Source organism: Ambystoma mexicanum, chromosome 2q (genome assembly GCF_040938575.1).
Source record: "Ambystoma mexicanum isolate Mex_15411 chromosome 2q, UKY_AmexF1_1, whole genome shotgun sequence".
Classification (NCBI taxonomy): Eukaryota; Metazoa; Chordata; class Amphibia; order Caudata; family Ambystomatidae; genus Ambystoma; species Ambystoma mexicanum.
Window position 1 is genome coordinate 942,834,633 of NC_090924.1, and position 17,957 is coordinate 942,852,589.

At 42.3% G+C, this 17,957-nt stretch overlaps 1 protein-coding gene across 3 annotated transcripts in view; it reads left to right on the top strand.

Moving 5' to 3' along the window:
• RAPGEF5 (Rap guanine nucleotide exchange factor 5) overlaps positions 1-17,957 on the top strand; it is a 1,543,629-nt gene that overhangs the window by 1,454,685 nt on the left and 70,987 nt on the right. For all 3 annotated transcript variants that reach the window (XM_069648248.1, XM_069648249.1, XM_069648250.1), the window contains 2 exons: positions 8,975-9,025; positions 10,052-10,139. In XM_069648248.1, coding sequence (XP_069504349.1) covers positions 8,975-9,025; positions 10,052-10,139 — 139 coding nt within the window. The remainder of the gene's footprint in view (positions 1-8,974; positions 9,026-10,051; positions 10,140-17,957) is intronic.

Sequence of the window (17,957 nt, forward strand, 5' to 3'; positions counted from 1 at the left end):
TGTCCTCAATTGCTTAAACTAGTGGGACATTCCTCAGTTCCTCCTTAGTTCGTCTACCACGTATATTTTGAAATTGGGGGACATGTTGACAGAAAGCGGTAGGTCCAAAAACGCTCCTTTGTTATATGCTCTTTTTGTGGACTTCCAAGCTGCATTCAATTCTGTTTGTAGATACAGGCTCTGGGATAAATGTGAGGCATATGGCTGTCTGGGGCATATTTAGCATTTTTTGCGGTTGCTCCACAGGGGAACAAGCGTGCAGATTAGGCTTGACAGTGGTGGAGCCTTAACAGACTCTGTCCTTTTAGGGGGCGAAGCAGGGGTGCGTTTTGGCCCCCCAGCTTTTCAATTTATATCTAGGTGATCTGCCCTCTTGTTTTAGAGGTATTTTTTACTGTTCCCACGGTTGACTCCCTGCATGTTGCTTGCTTGTTCTATGCAGATGACTTGGTGGTTTTCGATCATACTTTCTCTGGTCTTGCAAGGTCAGCTAGAGAACTGTGGAAGTATGCTGAGAAGAACCACCTTGTCATCAATCGGAGCAAAATGCAGATTATGTTCTTTTCTCATGGGACTACTCATAGGCCTACATTTGTGCTTCCTGTGGGAGATTTTGAATACACTAGCTGTTATAAATACCTGGGGGTTGAAATCAATGTTCGACAGGTATATGACATTTGTATTGCTTCACGGAAATGAAAGGCCGGCCTCATTAACAATGTTAATTAGCAAATGTACACAACAGATGGGAGTCTTTAGTTTGGAGGGCACCATCCAGTTGTACAAACCATGTTTTTGTCCAGCCTTGAGTGCCTTGAGTGCCTGACTTTGCATGACCTTACTTGGCTATGGGCCATTGAAGGTTGCTTTTGGAGGAGAGGTTTGGGCTTGCCTCAATGTGTCCCGATGCTGATATTGAGATTAGAACTTGGTCTCATCTCCTTGGAAGCTAGTCTATCATTGATGTGAGGGCTACTCTATACCAAAACCTTAACTGCCCTGAGATGTCCACAACATAGCACTGGATCACCACTGAGTGGTCCTTAACTCGGGGCACCCAAGTCTAGCACAAACCCCAACAGCCTCAAAGAGTCCTTTGCCACCACACATCAGCACAGGCGACTACAAGGAACCTCCACCTCTGTGAACCGAACACCAGCACATAAACCAACTACCACAGAGAGTCCTTTGCCACTGTGAAGCAATACTGGGACACCACAGGGATACCTTCAGCACTGGTAACCCACTCACCTGCGGTTGATTCCGTTCACTGTTTAATTCTTACTGCATCCATAAGTATACATTCTGACTGTTTATTACTTGCTGCACACAAAGGTTTAAGGTGTGGTTGGTTCCTCACATTTTTCAAATCTCACCACATTCAGAAGCTGTACCCTTTGTCTTGTTACTGCCACTCCCGATCCCACAGAACACAGAAGTAATTGCCTGCCTGGACACTTGGGTAAGGCCATCACCCACAAAGGTTAAGCTTCACTCAAAGCTCAGATAACAATGCTTTGCGAATCTTGATAATACTGCATTCCCTCACAGCTAATTTCCAACACACTTCAGACCCGAACCCTACAGATCTTTTATATGCCCAGTTATACCACCGTAGTGTATGTCTCCCCATAGGGCAGACCTGACAGAAATGTGCCTAAAACCCACAACATAGCACTGGATCACCACTGAGCGGTCCTTAACTCGGGGCACCCAAGTCTAGCACAAACCCCAACAGCCTCAAAGAGACCTTTGCCACCGCAAATCAGCCCAGGCGACTACAAGGAACGTCCACTTCTGTGAATCCAACACTAGCACATAAACCAACTACCACAGAGAGTCCTTTGCCACTGTGAAGCAATTCTGGGACACCACAGGGATACCTTCAGCACTGGTAACCCACTGAAGCACAAAATACAACAAATGTAGAGATTCCTGGACTGCAGTGAAGCAGGGTTCAACACAGCACTGCACGCTCGGACCACACCAACCCAAAAGGAAACCCGGAAAGCATGGAAACATAAGTGGACACCAGGAAATAACCTACCCACAGGTGCACACGCCCCTGGTAAACAACAAACATACATCACAAAATTAAAACGAAACCATCAAAGTGAGGAATTTTAACTGGTAGACCAGGAAGCCATTGACCCAAGTGGACCCCACCCCAGGGAAACCTATGTCACAAATTCAACCCAAACAATAAACTCTTATACCAACATGTCTCGATACAAGAAAGACAAAGAAGCAAGAAAGGAAAACAGAAACAGGAGGGAAACCAATACCCAACAGAATGAATGGTGTGAGTTCTACGCACCAGAACTCACACCACTGAGAAACACAGCGGGGATACCACTAAACTGACTATGGATATGGACCAAAAAAAGAGAAAACATAGAATACATCTCATGCTACCTCTACACCTATAACCCACAAGCAAGAACCCAAAGAAACCTGGATATCACCAGGACACAAAACCAAATTCACCAAAATGCAAAACACAGCAACTCAGAAAACACCTTAAAACACCCAATAAAAGTCAGGGGTAAACTCAAGTCCATAACCATTAACATGCCCTACATTGCCAAAGACTGGAATAAAGCACCCACACAACAACCAACCAATTGGCATGAACCAGAACTAAGCAGCCCTGCCATCAACCTAATTGGACTACTCAACGAGGAGACAGAGCACCCAAGAACAATCCCAACAAACAGCTCCACGCAGGATGGAATTCCTACTAATGAAATCCCGACAAACGCCACACCGGCTGGGACTGACAAAAGAAATGACAACAACCCACAAGGGGAAAATAGACAAACTGCACTGCAGCTTAATAAAAGTAAGATCTATGGCTAAACATTAAACAGAAATATATCACCTCCTAAGCGAGGGAGGCATAGACTACCTTTCCTCACAGAAACATGGCTTTGAGACAACTACAAAACTATTGTGCATCAAGCCACACCAGACAACCTCAAGCTAATTCATGCCAACAGAGAAAAGCAGAAAGGAGGCGGAATCACAGTGGCATACAAAGAGCACACCAGCGCCATGCCACTCCCCTCAAGGGACATAGAAGACTGTGAATTTCTCCTCATCACGATCAAACTCAACGACCAAGCCAGCGTGGTTTTACTTCTGATCTACAGACCACAATCCTACAACCCGAACTATGCAAGAAAACTCACCAACTCCATCGCCAACGTTTCCACCTACCAGGATAACCTAATCATCCTGGGAGACTTCAACGTCTGGTATGAAAGAGAGAACAAAACCACTGCAAACTCATTCTGCTCCCTCTTGAAAACACTCACTTTCAAGCAAATAGTAAACGGATCCACCCACAATGCCGGACAGGACTCTGTGCATCCGCCCTACTGATAACAATGCTATGGAGTGATCACTACCTGATGCCATTCTCCCTCAAAGTTCAAACCTGCATACTGACCGGAAATGCAATATTACACGCCACAAGGGAATAGTCTTTACTTGGAATCCTTAGCAGATCTGCTGGAATTGTCTTTACCGAACAGCACCGAGCTGAACAGAATGACGCCAGACTCAGCAGAAAAAATACTCAACACCTTGATCACTGAGGCCCTAGACCAACTAGCACCAGCAGAATCATTCAAAGAAACAGCACAAAAAAATGTCAGCAAGGTATTTCACTGAAGAGCTAAGAGTCCTCAAAAAAACAAACTGCAAATTGGAAACAATATCGAGAAACCATTACAATCAATCGGACAAACTAAAATACCAAAGACAACTTAGAATATACAAATTGGCAGTCCTCAAAGCAAAAAAACATACTATGCCACAAGAATCCAATCAGCAAAAAATCCTCAAAAAGAACTCTCATCAAAGAGATCAAAAACTCTGCATCCTGCAACAAAGGCATCATCCCATCACAAGCACTTTGTAACATCAGCAACTACATTCAACCAAAAATTAAAACAATCCAACAGGTCATTGAAGCAAGCCGCGCAACAATAAGCACAACCACAAAACCACTGACAACTGGCGATCCACCAACCACTCCAAGACTCGTTCGATTTGAACAATAGACAAAGATGTTTTCTCCACACTAATAAAGAGGACACCAACTTCCCTGAATCTCCAAGCGACCCTTTCCTCCCGGGCAACTATAGAGAAGTCCATAGCCACATCACCCCATCATCACACTTCTGCCTTCTGGTAAACCTATCCCTAAACACAGGAATAGTAACAAAATCACTCAAATGGACTTGCATCAAGCCACTGACAAAAAAACAAAAAGGAAAGCGCGGAACACCCCAGCAATTACAGACCTATATCCAACCTGCCCTACCTGGTGAGAATACTGGAGAACCATGTATACAAAATTCAATTTAGCTACGTAGCAACTAACGGAATATCCGACCACTCCCAAATCGGCTTCCGACCCATGAGAGGAATGGAACCGGCACTCCTATCCATATAGGACGACTTAAAAATAAATACAGACAACAGCACTCCATCTGCCCTCATACTACTGGACATTTCAGCAGCATTTGACACAATAAGTCACACAACACTAATTGAAACACTGGAGGAATGCAGTGTAAAAATGACAAAAATCCTTCTCCACAAATCGAACTGAAAGAACCTACTTACCACCTTTTGGTCTCAAACACCAAAAACCTCTCCTGTGGGGTACCACAAGGCTCCAGCCTCTCCACTCTGCTCTTCAACATCTACATGCCCCCCCGATGAAAATCATTCTAAGCCACGGACTGACAGCCTACACTGTACATACATTCAAAATGTCAGTATTTATTAAGGAAAAAAAGAACTACGAGGTTTTGGGGACAACCAAACGGCCTTACCTTTAGTCAAGAACTATATGAGTTGTAATATAAATTGGATGATTTGTCAGTGCCATCCTTACATACGTTACTCAAATGTGATGATTTTAATGCTGTTTATTTTTTCCACAAATATTTAATTTAACCAGCACCGACATACCATTAATTTTCAAGATAGTCACTGGCCAAGACCCAAGCAACACCCTCAACAATTGCCTCACCGTCATACACAACTGGATGACAGCAAACAACCTCAAATTAAACCCTTGGCAAAACAGAAATAAAAATTTCCCACTCAGAGGACAATGCAACCAACTCACAACGGACTCTCACTTGAACCACAAGTTAGAGCTATTGCAAAGACCTCCTGAGACTACTTAGAGGGATACTCCCATACCTCTCCTTCCCACATATAACCCTTGTAATCAATCAAGAATCGACTATGCAAACAGACTCTACCTTGGAATGGCAGAAAGGCTCACCCAAAAATGTCAATGCATACGAAACACTGCAGAAAGTATGAGACTAAACAGAAGAGACCACATCACACCAGCTCTGAGAAGCCTACATTGGCTCCCAGTAAATAAAAAATGCATTGAATTTAAAGATATCTGCATTTTCCACAAATCATCACACGGACAAGGAGCTGAATTCCTCCAGGCCAAGATCAACCGCTACCAACCAGGAAGAGACCTAAGATCAAGCGAGGACCTCCAAATTGAAACAAAACAATATGAAAAAAGGAAATTCGGAAGAACTGTAGTCTCATGTCTAATTGCTAATCTATGGAACACAAAAGCAAAGGAAATTAGGACAACAGAAGACCACCTCGCCTTCAAAATATGACTGAAAACATAGTTATTCAACTCCCAATGACCAGCACACAATCGACACTGTCAGCAATACCAATGGGGACCGGAGGAAAGCTACCATCTACTAACACCCTGTTTCCAACTCCTCTCCAGCATACCCACACTTACACTCACATGATCCTTGGATCAGTCTAATTCACACTGAAACACACAACCCACACATCCACCATGAAAGTAATTCCTGCAAACAAACACCCAATCACTGGATGCTGCCCATCCGGCCCCAACATCCCAGTGTGCACAATCCAAACACATCTAGACCCAAGACCCGGACTAGATGCCAGTTCCTCTTGGTTCAACAAGCAACAACAGAAAAGCACAACCCCTATTGTACTCCCTTTTCCCTCACTAACCTTCCCAACCCACTCTCTTACAGAACCACATGAGTGCCTGAGACTATGCCAATGGTAACGGTGCACAGTATAAGACAACTTAACATAACATGTGGTGGAAGACTCACAGGATTACTCTTTGTATCTGCTGCTGCTGTCTTCACCCACTTTAACACCTATGGGTTTATCAGATGACATTTGCATCGGACTCCTTGCCTTCCTTCTTTTGCTGGCTTCCCATGGAGCTGTAGATGTCATCATTGAAACACGGTGCACAGTCCAGAACTGCTCAAATGAAACAGGTCCAAAATACCAATATCAGACACTATTTGGGAAGGCAGATCTACTCCAGAAGCTTGGTGACCCATATATTTGATGGTAGAGGTGTATGTGCCATGATAGTTGGCTTAGCTAGTATATATGGCGATTACAATGCTGCAGTGTTGAATTGAGCACAGACTATATACATATGCTAACAGCATTGTAGGACTAAGCATCTCTTACTGGGCTAGATGTTGACTAAGTAATGCATTTTTTCCTATGGGAGATAAAGTATGGTGTTGCGAAAGATTACATTTTGAGTTTAATCAAAGAGTGGCAACTCGTGCTTTCTCGAGCTAAAGACTCGAAAAGTGCTAAAATCTCTTTTTTTCATGGTTTGCTGCTGGGGCCACATCCATGGAAGGTGCAAGTGAGTATAAATAAGTGGAAAGGTAGATGCAGGGAATTGCTAACCTGTCAATGAGAGGAAAGCAATCCAGGATATGAATCCCTAAACACATCTAGAGGATGCAAGTTACAAGAAAAATTGGGAAAAATATCTTTTCGGAAAAAAAAGTTCCACAATATAATAACATACATGTTGTACGGAAGTAAATTACAAGAACCTAGACACTGGAACCCACTTTTTACCATTGGCAACCTGAATAGGATGGTGGGGAAAACATTAAAGAACCAGAGAAGAAGCTATGTCGCTAATGAGGAAGAAGGCTGGCATTGAAACTTTCTTCTACCAGCTCACAAGCAGGAGCACCCTAAAACTCATGCATTTGTACAACACTGTGGTTGTCTCATTTCAGCTAATGTTCGGTAATGTTAGATAAACAGATAATTGCTATGGGAGATGAAGGATCTAGCATTATTGATTGATTGATTGAGGAATTTGAAACACATGCGCAACGAACAAAATCGCGCAGATGCAAGAAAATGCATCACCCCCTGATTATGCCAACACCCCTGATGTTCCAGTAGTAACCTACAATTGTTAACAGATTTATTTAAATAAGTGAGCTTTTAACTTTTTTCGAAATAGTGCCAGGGATTCTGTTTTGCTTAGTTCCAGTGGGAGGCTGTTCCACACTCTAGTTCCAAACAATGAGAATTTGCAATCTCCCCAAAAAACACATCTTTGTTGGTTGGTATTGCATTAATTTCTCCTTCAACTATTCAGGTGCTAACTTATTCAGGCATTTCAAGATAAGACATCCAATTTTAAACTTAATACGGCCCTCTAATGCCAGCCAGTGAATAGACCAACGTAGACCAGATGTTGAGGTGGATTTTGTCACCCCAAACACTAATGGGACCGCTGCATTCTGTACTTTTTGTAGCCAATACATTTGTTTGGTGTTATTGATGTAAGCAATTGCTGTCTGTAGTGTGTTGGCTTGGTCGACTTAGAAAAGGTATGTTTGTGTCAGTGTTTTGTTGTGGGAAATGTGCTATAGGACTTGGGCACACAGTATATAGGCAGGCACACATTCAATGTTAATGTTAATGTTAAAGGACATTTGTACCGCACACTATCACCATCGGAGTGGTCCCCAGGCACTTCAGCATGAAGGGGAAGCTCACAGGGGGATATGGGAAAATCTAAGAGCAAGAAGTTTGAGTTACTTCGGTTGTGTTTGGGGATTGGTAAACCAAATGCTACAATTTCAACTTCTCAGCACGGGCAGAGGAGGTTACACCAATAAGGAAACGGGATAATGTGGTTGAGGCTCATTTTAAGTTGTATGCAATGGATACTTTAAAGAGAAGCGAGAGACATGATTTAGACTTTTTGTCATCTGATAGTTTTAGACCACTTCAAAGAGATTTTGACCTCTGCAGTCTAGATACATTAGGCGAACTAGGGTCTTCAAAATATTGATCACTCTTTATAACGCGCTTAATAAACCAGAGGTTTCTAAGTGCGGACCCGGGGATCGAACCTCTGTTGCTCTGTGTTGTCTTGCTTCCAAGACGGGCGTGTTGCCCCTGAGCTATCCTCCCGAGAAGCTAAGCTCATGTTAGACCTTTTGTTAAAACACCATTTATTTCTGACTTTCATGTGTACTGACCCGCACAAAACAGTGACCTACACTATGGATCAGATTCCCAAAAATAAATATAACATTCAAAATGTCAGTATTTATTAAGGAAAAAAAGAACTACGAGGTTTTGGGGACAACCAAACGGCCTTACCTTTAGTCAAGAACTATATGAGTTGTAATATAAATTGGATGATTTGTCAGTGCCATCCTTACATAAGTTACTCAAATGTGATGATTTTAATGCTGTTTATTTTTTCCACAAATATTTAATTTAACCAGCACCGTTTTTTTATATGAGTGTCATAGAACAGTATTGAAAAAATGCTGATGTCCCTGACTACCATTGCTTTTTTCAATTCTTTTAAAGCATGTGGAAACCCGCTAATGTAAATGTGCGCTGAATCTATACTGGGCCTAAAATCGCCCTAGTGAACGTGGATCATGTTTTAATGCATTTTTCACACCTGTGCCATTTTTTCTCATGTGCAAATGCCATGCAAAGATGCACTGTGCAGTTTATCTAACGCAGGCCCTGCCGCCTGGAATGCTTTCAATGCATCAGCCACAATTATGCATTTGCCCCATTTTCTTCAGTTCGATTTCTAAATTGAACTTGTTTCTTCTTCCAGAAAATCCCAGGGAAGTTTAGGAAGCTTTTTTCGGAACTTGAAAGCTTGACGGTAAGTTGTAGTGTCATTAAAAGCCCTATTGTTCGCACTTGTCAGTTTCCATGCTTGTCTTGTTCCTATTTCATGGGTGTGTGGAGAGGGCTCTTGTAATCCTAATTTGAAGATACTGACGGTTCCCATTATTCGGCTCTCAGAAGCGGTGGGCATCCACATTAGGATGGAACATTGCGCGGGAATGAGCTAATGGCGCTGTCTTACAGCCGCATGCCTTTGGGTAAATAGCTAATAACCAGGCGAAAGCCCATCCTTTCCTAGAATTAAATGTCGCCATTGTGCATGTTGAAAGCATCAGTCAACTCTATGCGCAGGCTAATTAATTCAGGTACACATTTCCAATATGCTTTACACAAAGGAAGCATATCCTATCATATAATTCCAAAACATCGGTATTTATTTATATTCATGTTTGAAAAATACATTTGCGACATATGTACACAATATTATTTTAACATCACGTTGACACCCCGTTTTAATATATTCGTCAATCCCTTTTGTTAATAATTGCATCTATTTCTACAATAATGTATAGATCTATCATTTTCAGTTGTTTAAACTCAAACAAGAGGATTGTGCTCTAAACATTTCAGGAAAGCACTGGTACGGTAGGTGTCCTTCTGTCCGAAATGGTGCTGTTTTTTCCAGACATATTGTTCAGGTCTGAAATTGGAACACGCCTTTAAACTCCACACATGCATTCAATCGGTTCGGTTAAATGCTATTCTGGAAATTGCAGCCTATAGTTCTCCTTCTCTAGGCCTTCCTAGTTTGAAGGCTTCCAGTGACATTAATTTGTGTGGAGTGGAGATAATTGTCAAATCATATTTCTATCAGTGCAGGAACAGTGCAGGGGAGCCTCCATTGCCTTCCACCCAGACAGCATTTCCCCACAGGGCACTAAAGGGGGGCGAGGCAGTGTATAAATCATGGATTGAGCACAGGCCAGTAATGGCTGCGGGAGCTCCATCTGTGGAAGCTATTGATTTCTGCCTTTTTCTTCCCCACCGCTATGTTTTCCAGGATCCGTCGTTGAATCATAAAGCCTACCGCGACACGTTCAAGAAGATGAAGCCTCCAAAGATCCCCTTCATGCCCCTACTTCTGAAAGGTAATGCCCAAGGCGCTCAATTGGTGCTAAAGTGCAGTTCATGCTGCGGATTTTGTGTAATGTTTACTGCGCGACTGGCGCAAGCCTCTTTGAAGGATTGATGGCTCTTGGTACGTTTATCATTGGTAAAACCTGTGCAGAGTGTGATAAACTGGCGGCAGATATAAAGAAATGACATTTGAACGTCTGAAACTATATTCTGTTTGTCCTACCGTTATTTTTTTAGGTGTGTTGTAGCTATTTTGCATACGTTTGTTAGCTATACCTAGCATTGCCATTAAAAAAGGGCACAAATTACATTTCTATAATTGGGAAGAATTCCTTAATACAATTAAATATTATTTCACCTGAAAACTGAAGAATAGGGATCACTGGATATCTTCAGTTGGACAAAGTACCACCAGAGTATAACGACTGCCAACATGTCAGCTCAAGAAGCACTCAATTGGTGTGTTGGGTGCTGTGAATGAAACGGCTGATGGACTGTGTATGCCCACTGTGACAAGCTGCCATCTGGTGAGGGCGGGACAGCCTGAGTTTTAAAACATTTTTAATTATAAAAGGATGAAGGTAATTCTATTTCTCAAAGTGGAATGTTCCAACCAGACCCAACGTTCCTAATGGCTCATGCCAAAAAACATAATTCACACATGTATCTGGCTTTGACCATCTCTTGGCATCCCCAGCGTCAGCCTCCCAGTGGCAGCGGGGCAGGTTCAAAGGCCACATGTCAATTTCTGAACATAGCTGATGTAAGCCAAAATTCCAATAGCCAGAGATGGCTTTTTAACTGTTTCCACTTCTAATTGAAAATCTCACAAGTATGTAACTCAGCAGTCTGATGGCAGTTTATAAAAACTAAATTTGGTTTGGACATAGTGGCAATTATACAGCACAAGCATTTGATTTTTTTTATTGTCATCTTGGTGGACAGTGTATTAAGGTTTCTGAACTGGGTGTACCCATAATCACCATGTTGGGCCCCAGACAAGAAGCCCACGCTTTGAACCCCCTGGGAAGCATTATCACCCCCTTCAGGGAACAGCAACACTCCCCGGGAGATCGTCTGGGAACAGGTGCTCAAAACCAGTCATTTCATTACAATGGGCACCTCTCATTACTAAAGTACTTTTGACATGGGCAGATGGAGAACTGGTGTGGAGTAAGAGTAGCCCAGGAAGGAGCATCATTAATCAATCCTCTGGGATTTCTCACCATCTTGAAATTTGCTAGGACTCTCAAACGTCCTATCCCCCTCCCCACTTCCTGAAGACAAAGCACTCTTGTGTGTGACATCAAAAGGCAAAGGACATTAGTTGCAAAAGCCTGGATTGGACACTTAACAGCAGGCTTGCTATCTACCACTCTGCTGTGGAATTGTGCCTGTATGAGGGGGCAACTTTCCCTTTTGTTGATTTGTCTTTGGATAAAGAAGAAGGATTCTTTGAAGGATTCCTGAAGAAGGATTCCTTAGGACCTGATCGTGAGTATGGTCTACTCCAAATACATCTGCCGGAGAGATGAAGACCAAGACTTCCAAGTAAGAGGAAAGCTCTTCTCCCTAACCTTACGAAGGGCCTAGGTGGGATGAACGACTTGTTGGACAAGGCCTACTGCAACTTAGATACTGAGATCCAGTATCCTGCTCACTGCAGGTCACAGAACCCTGCAAGTGCTCTCTACAAACCTTCCCAGTTCGGGGAAGACACGGGAAAGGACTCACCTTGGCCCGAATCCTTGTACTTCCCTGGACTTCCTCTTCCTTCAACAAAAGAACCAAGGAAGTGGCTCTGTTCTCCCTGAATCTCCAAACCACTTTGATCCCAGTTTGGGCACCTTCACTGCCATTGAATCTGCTGCAAGTGATCCACCAGAGTCATCTGCGACCTCGACGCTCGACTGCCTATGCATCTCAAGGTTTTCCTTCACACAGATGCTGAAGCGCCACTGTCTCTGCACCTTGGACCCACCGAGTCTTTTAGCATCCACACCTGGACACTGCCTGCCTTGTTTCAAGCTTCTTCCAGCTCCAAGACTTCCCCGCTGCATTACCTCGAGGCTGTGTTGAGCCAGGGAAGCCTGTTTGCCCCTGAAGCCAAGTACCTGCTTCTCCATACCCGAAGCCAATGAGTTTTACAGCACTAATGACCCAACCCCACCTGCCGTTCCCAGCATCTTCAACCTGCACTGCATTCTCCGAGCCAGTTGCCACCGCTCCTCGACTCAGGCCTGGCTTGGCACTAAATGTACCCAGACTCCCAGTTCGCTTGAGCCCGGAATGACGAGTTATTTGTCTGTGTCCCTTTCTGCCTTCAAGGCCCCTAGTGACTTTTAAGCCCCCCTCTATACCTCTTTAAAGACATATCCAATAACATTCATAATTTGATGCTGAAACCTTTCCCTGGACAGTGCTCTCTAAAAAATCAAAGAGCCCCCTAATTTCAAAGTCTGACTTCTCTGTGTTTTCCCTTACAGGGATGGTCCAGCAGTGTTTGTATTAGCTGAGTGTATATTTGTTACTTTAAGATCCTATTTTCATGGAGGTTTCTTTGGACTGTCTTTCATTTTGGTACCATAGTACTATTGTTGTTTGGATTGCTTCTTTACCAGCTCTCATCCCTTCTAAAGAGCAGAGCCTGCCCTTAGCTTGTACACCCGAAATGGCACAGGTTGTATACCTTGCAGGCTGTGCCCTTTTCACCTTTATGATTGGGATCACTGCTGACTTGTAGAGTGTGGGTGAATATGTGCTTTAACCACGACTCATTCCTGTACACATGCAGAGAAGTAGTCATATTGTCACACCCATGCCCAACTATTGTGCTGGGGTTGCATCAGCATAGCTGTAATGGCCTAGTCAGCATGTTGGTCCTCAATGGTATCAGTGGCCTTAGCTACACTATTTCTTCTTTTACATTACAAAGAAATGCATGTTATAGGTGTTGGAGGAACTGGTGGAGAGGAAAGTTAGTATGATTCTACTACAAGGTAGTTGGGCTAATTTTATTCCCCTGGACAAATGTTGGCAGTAACAGGCATATTTTCAGTTTTAGAAAAACAATGAAAACATCAACAATTATGTAACCATTGTCCAAAGATTAGTGTTTCATGCAATTTTGATAAATATAATGATGAACCTGCTAGGGATTAAATCTCCATGCATGCCAATAGCGTTGTAGTTCAGGAACGTGCATCTTTTTGGGTAAACCTACAGTTAAGAAAGATAACATAACCCAGATAGGAAGTCAAATGATAGAGAAGGGGAGGAGAGGAAACCAATGCAGTGAATGCTAAAACGATGAGATGCTACAAGTGTTGCAGCCTGTGTCATGTCACCTTTTCTGAAGCCTGTTCGCCACTAAAACAAAAATGCAATCATTGGTGTATTGTAAGCCATTTTGCATTTGTATGCATAAATAACAGAGGGCAACATTGTGACCTGTGAACAAAGGACTAGAATGATGCACAATAATAAGCATTTCTCATTGAAGGAAATAAATGTGTTCCAATGTGTGGCTAAAAGGAGACTATTACTACCAACCTCGACACTGATGCAGGTGTTCAGTAATGTGCACAAAGTGATGCTGTATGAAGGGAACAGATGAAATAAAAATACTGGCAGTATTTCAGAGACCCGTATATTGATATTGGAGGAAGAATAGAGAAGTTTAATTAGAGGGCATAGATATATGTGCCATTACATTTCATGTAGCCCAAACAGGAGTTATCTGTATTGTTCCGGAAAGAATAAGTCCAGTTGGATATTAATATAGGAAGGATAGCAGAATAGCATGGAACTCATTTTGTTGGAATATGTTGAGGTTGATTGACTGTATGATGGTAGAGTTTCTTCAATGTAGGAGATGACCGCAATTACAATGTTTCTGACGCTTTTCACAGAGCATATAGGTATTATAAATTACATGCAAAAAATATATATTTTTTTAAAGATGCCAGTTGGAGAGTCCATACAGAAAGGAATATACTCATGATGTGTGTAGATGAAGTCCATAATGAGCTTTATAGCTTAATTCTGAAAGAAATAATGAAGAGGTGTCTGCTATCAGTACCATCTGACATGTTAATTGTAACATGAGTACCAACATTCGGGTGGGTGATAATAACTGTATGTAGACGATGTATGTATAGCGCTTTGGTGAAAGTGCAATGTACATAAGAAATCATCATCACTCAAATTAACATGGACAGAAGGGGCAGATATCTCCACCACATTACATTCATCACTTCATATCATCAATTGTCTATGTACGCAAAATCAAAATAGCTAAGAACGTTAGTTAACAACTTAGTGCACTCAATATTGTTTTTATTATTAATAACAATATGTTACAGTTAATTTAAACTTTTCCACACTCTCCATAATCACAAAATAACAAATTACATAATTACAAATTGCAATTAAGATGCAATTAATCTCATATCCCAAATTTACAATGTCAATACAATATAAACAACAAAAATACAATTAATTATTCTGCTGCATCTGAATGGGCCACTATCTCTCACACAATACCCATCATCGAATATTAAGGATGTGGCCTCGCCTTATCAATGATATTAAATAGTTCCATAATATGACACCAAAGTTGAGATAACGATTTTGATAGAACTGCCAAGTGTACAGAATCCCCCAAAACCATCACGTCTTATGTTCACTAGCCTGTGAACATATTTCCACAAAGAGCTATGATAAACACAGTGCAAACAAGGACATAGTGTGTTGTGCAACATATATTCTACAAAATCGCTTGGCTCTGGGGATATTTAGTCTGGAACCTAAAAGCAAAATTGACTATTAGTGATTAAGCCTTAGCAGTAGAATAAAACAACGTAATCTACATTTTTAATGAGGATCACTATTCCCTCAAATGGATCACCACGTAAATCACTAGCTACATGAAAACAATGTAATATGCCTTGTGGTTTAGCCTCTGCAACTTCAATAATTTGTAGTGTTTTTCATGCACAGTTTATTTAATTAAATTCGGGTCTTTGTAGTATTCGAAGATGTCTCATAGGTGCTGAGTGAAGGGACTGTAGGTTTGCAGATACAGACTCTTAAGTGCTTTGGGAGCCCAGAGGCAGTGCGGGGGCACCTGGACATGTAGAAGCCTGGGCCTGAGTTCAGTGAGTGGCCAGCTGACCAGTGCGTGGAGCAGTCAGGGACATCAGCAGGGGAGGGGAAGAGAGAAAGTGAAAACTAAAAGGAAGGTCTTGAGTTGCTTCTGGAACCGGAGGTGGTTCTGCTCAAGATTCAGAGAGGCAGGTAGGCTGTTGTAGAGGGTGCCCCCAACCGAGGAAAGAGACTGCCTCCCTCTCTCTGCTTGGAGAAGCATCTGACCATCAAAGAGTTGAAGGTGGATGAGTAGAGAGCTCGGAAAAGAAGATGTTTAGGAAGAGAAAGTTGGAGGTAGTGTGGTCCCAGGCCCCAGAAAGCCTTGTGGATGGTGCAAAGGGTCTTGAACTTGATCCTTCTTAGAAATAGACAGCTCCACCAAGATGCACTCTCTGCAATCTCTTCTGGTGTTTCCTTCCAGCTGTCAGATGGTAAGTTTCAGAAGCCCTCTCTGTCTGTCTTTCTCTTTATCCTTCTGCCTCCTTTTTCTGTGTGTGCAGTCCACCTTTTATAGTAGTGATGACACCGCCAGTTTTACAATCTTGGGGAAGTACCCTGCAATAATTCGGGCCACTGGGATTGGACAGTTACGCTTCTCTCGCCTCCCAAGCCCAGCCTCCAAGTCAGGATTGGTTTAGTGGTCTGAAGCAACATATGGCAATTCCCATGTGTAATCTCCCTTTGTTTTCCTTTCATCTTTTTAGCAAAGACTAGTTATGTATCACAACTTCATAATTTTTCTAGCAACTGCCATACTAAACATATTTTCTGAATCAGCTAATCATGGAGAATTAGATAAGCCATCCACCAAATCCGTACCATGTAGCACGGCCATGTGGCACCTTTTTTCTTTTTCAATAAAGCACAACAGTTATGAATATGTAAGTTACTAAGCATAGCCCTAATTTCATTTTCCAAACGCTCACCAACTCTCACATTTGGAACATGTTTAAATCAGTCAGAAACACATCTTAGATAGCCATTACAGTTCATTGAGCCGAAGGTGGATGAATTTTATATCCCCACCCTGGTAATTACATAAAAATGGTACATAGGTGAAATGCATCCCCCTTATGATGGCTGATAAAAAGGCCTAAATTATAATAGTCCTTTTAATTTAATTGTAAATCTTCATGTGAGACAAATTGCCCTCCCCCTGCCTTCCAGCCATTTGTTTTGACTGGGTCAGCCTGTACCCAGTGTTTTATTTTTAATCAGTCTCCTTTGTGTTGGAGGCTTGCTCTTTGATGTGGGTGCACCCATTTCCACACATATTAATCATGCTCCAGCCAAGGGTAACTTTTCTTGAAGTCAATGCTTTCAGAGCCAGCAGATCTGGAGAACACTGAATTTTGACACCTTTAGCAGAACATTTTATTGCGGTTGGTCATTAGATGCGAGATGTGACATCCAGGCGGGAGTGAATGATCTGATATGATAGTTTATTTATATAGCACCTTTACACAATGTGTTTAGAGGCGCTTCAAGGCAAGGGAGGGAACAAGGGAAAATACAATTACATTTTTACAGGCTATGAACAGTAAGGATGTGAAATTAACTATTGTACTCGGCTTGCCGACATTTCAGATAGTGCAAGAGCTTATAGGATGTATTGACCCATTCCGCTATGATATGCGGCATCACCCTGCCAGTTATGGGAAAAGAAACAGCAACAATGGCGGCAAAACCCTTATGCATGCCAAAAACCTATAAAACTGTGTGCTTCAGCACACAAAAAGAGGGATGCACAACCTGCCACCCATGGTGCATGTGCAGTGGAATAGAGCACACCCTGCAGAAATGTGCCAGTGGGTCCCATGACCAGCAAACAGAGAGCAGACAGAGAAGCAGCACTTTGCAAATGAAACCTCAAAATGGGCCTACAAATGTCATTTGCTTTGTTGCCGAAATCTCCCGAGTCTGAAAACTGACAGCATATGCCAAAATCTGGGTACAGTACCCTGGGCTGCCGGAATGACAGCTGTCAGAGTTACTGATGAAACTTTAAAAGTGAGCTAAACCTCAAAAGTCTGCTGGATTTGCAAACAGAAAAAGTATTGTTGCCAAAAAGGAATACAGATCTTAGTTGTGTTTTTATCAAACAGATTTTAAGGCTAAGAAAATAATGTACTTATGGTTGATGCAACAAAGTTGGTTTTGCTGGATTTAAAAGTTAATTAGCCTGGCTTTGGCTGCCAGAACTAGAAAAGCAGGTTTCTCTCCTAGAAGGAGGGCCTTCCTCTCCGCAGAAACTCACGAGGAGGTGGTAACTGCTGGTTAGCCCAGACTATTGTTTACAGAAAGCTAAGGAACAATGGACATCCTCCAACCCAGGACATTTAAGGTGTTAAAGGCCATAAAACTGCTGCAGCCCAGGAAACTCCTGGCTGACAGAAGCAAATTCCAAAGGAGGGGGCCACCACATGATTCAAGGAGTAACAAATACTGAACATTTGGTGTTAACACAATATGTAATGGATATTTTTAAAAGGTGTATAACTTATTATCAAAAGGGGTGCAAAATCTGAAAATGGCAGATTAATTAACCTGAATTTTAGCACTACCTTTGAAAACTTAGTATAACCATGTAGTTTATTCTGAACAGGAATGGCAAGAAATGTGGGTTTATGGGGTCTGTATTTCTGCTGGAATTGTGAAACTTTATACACTCATTCCCATGT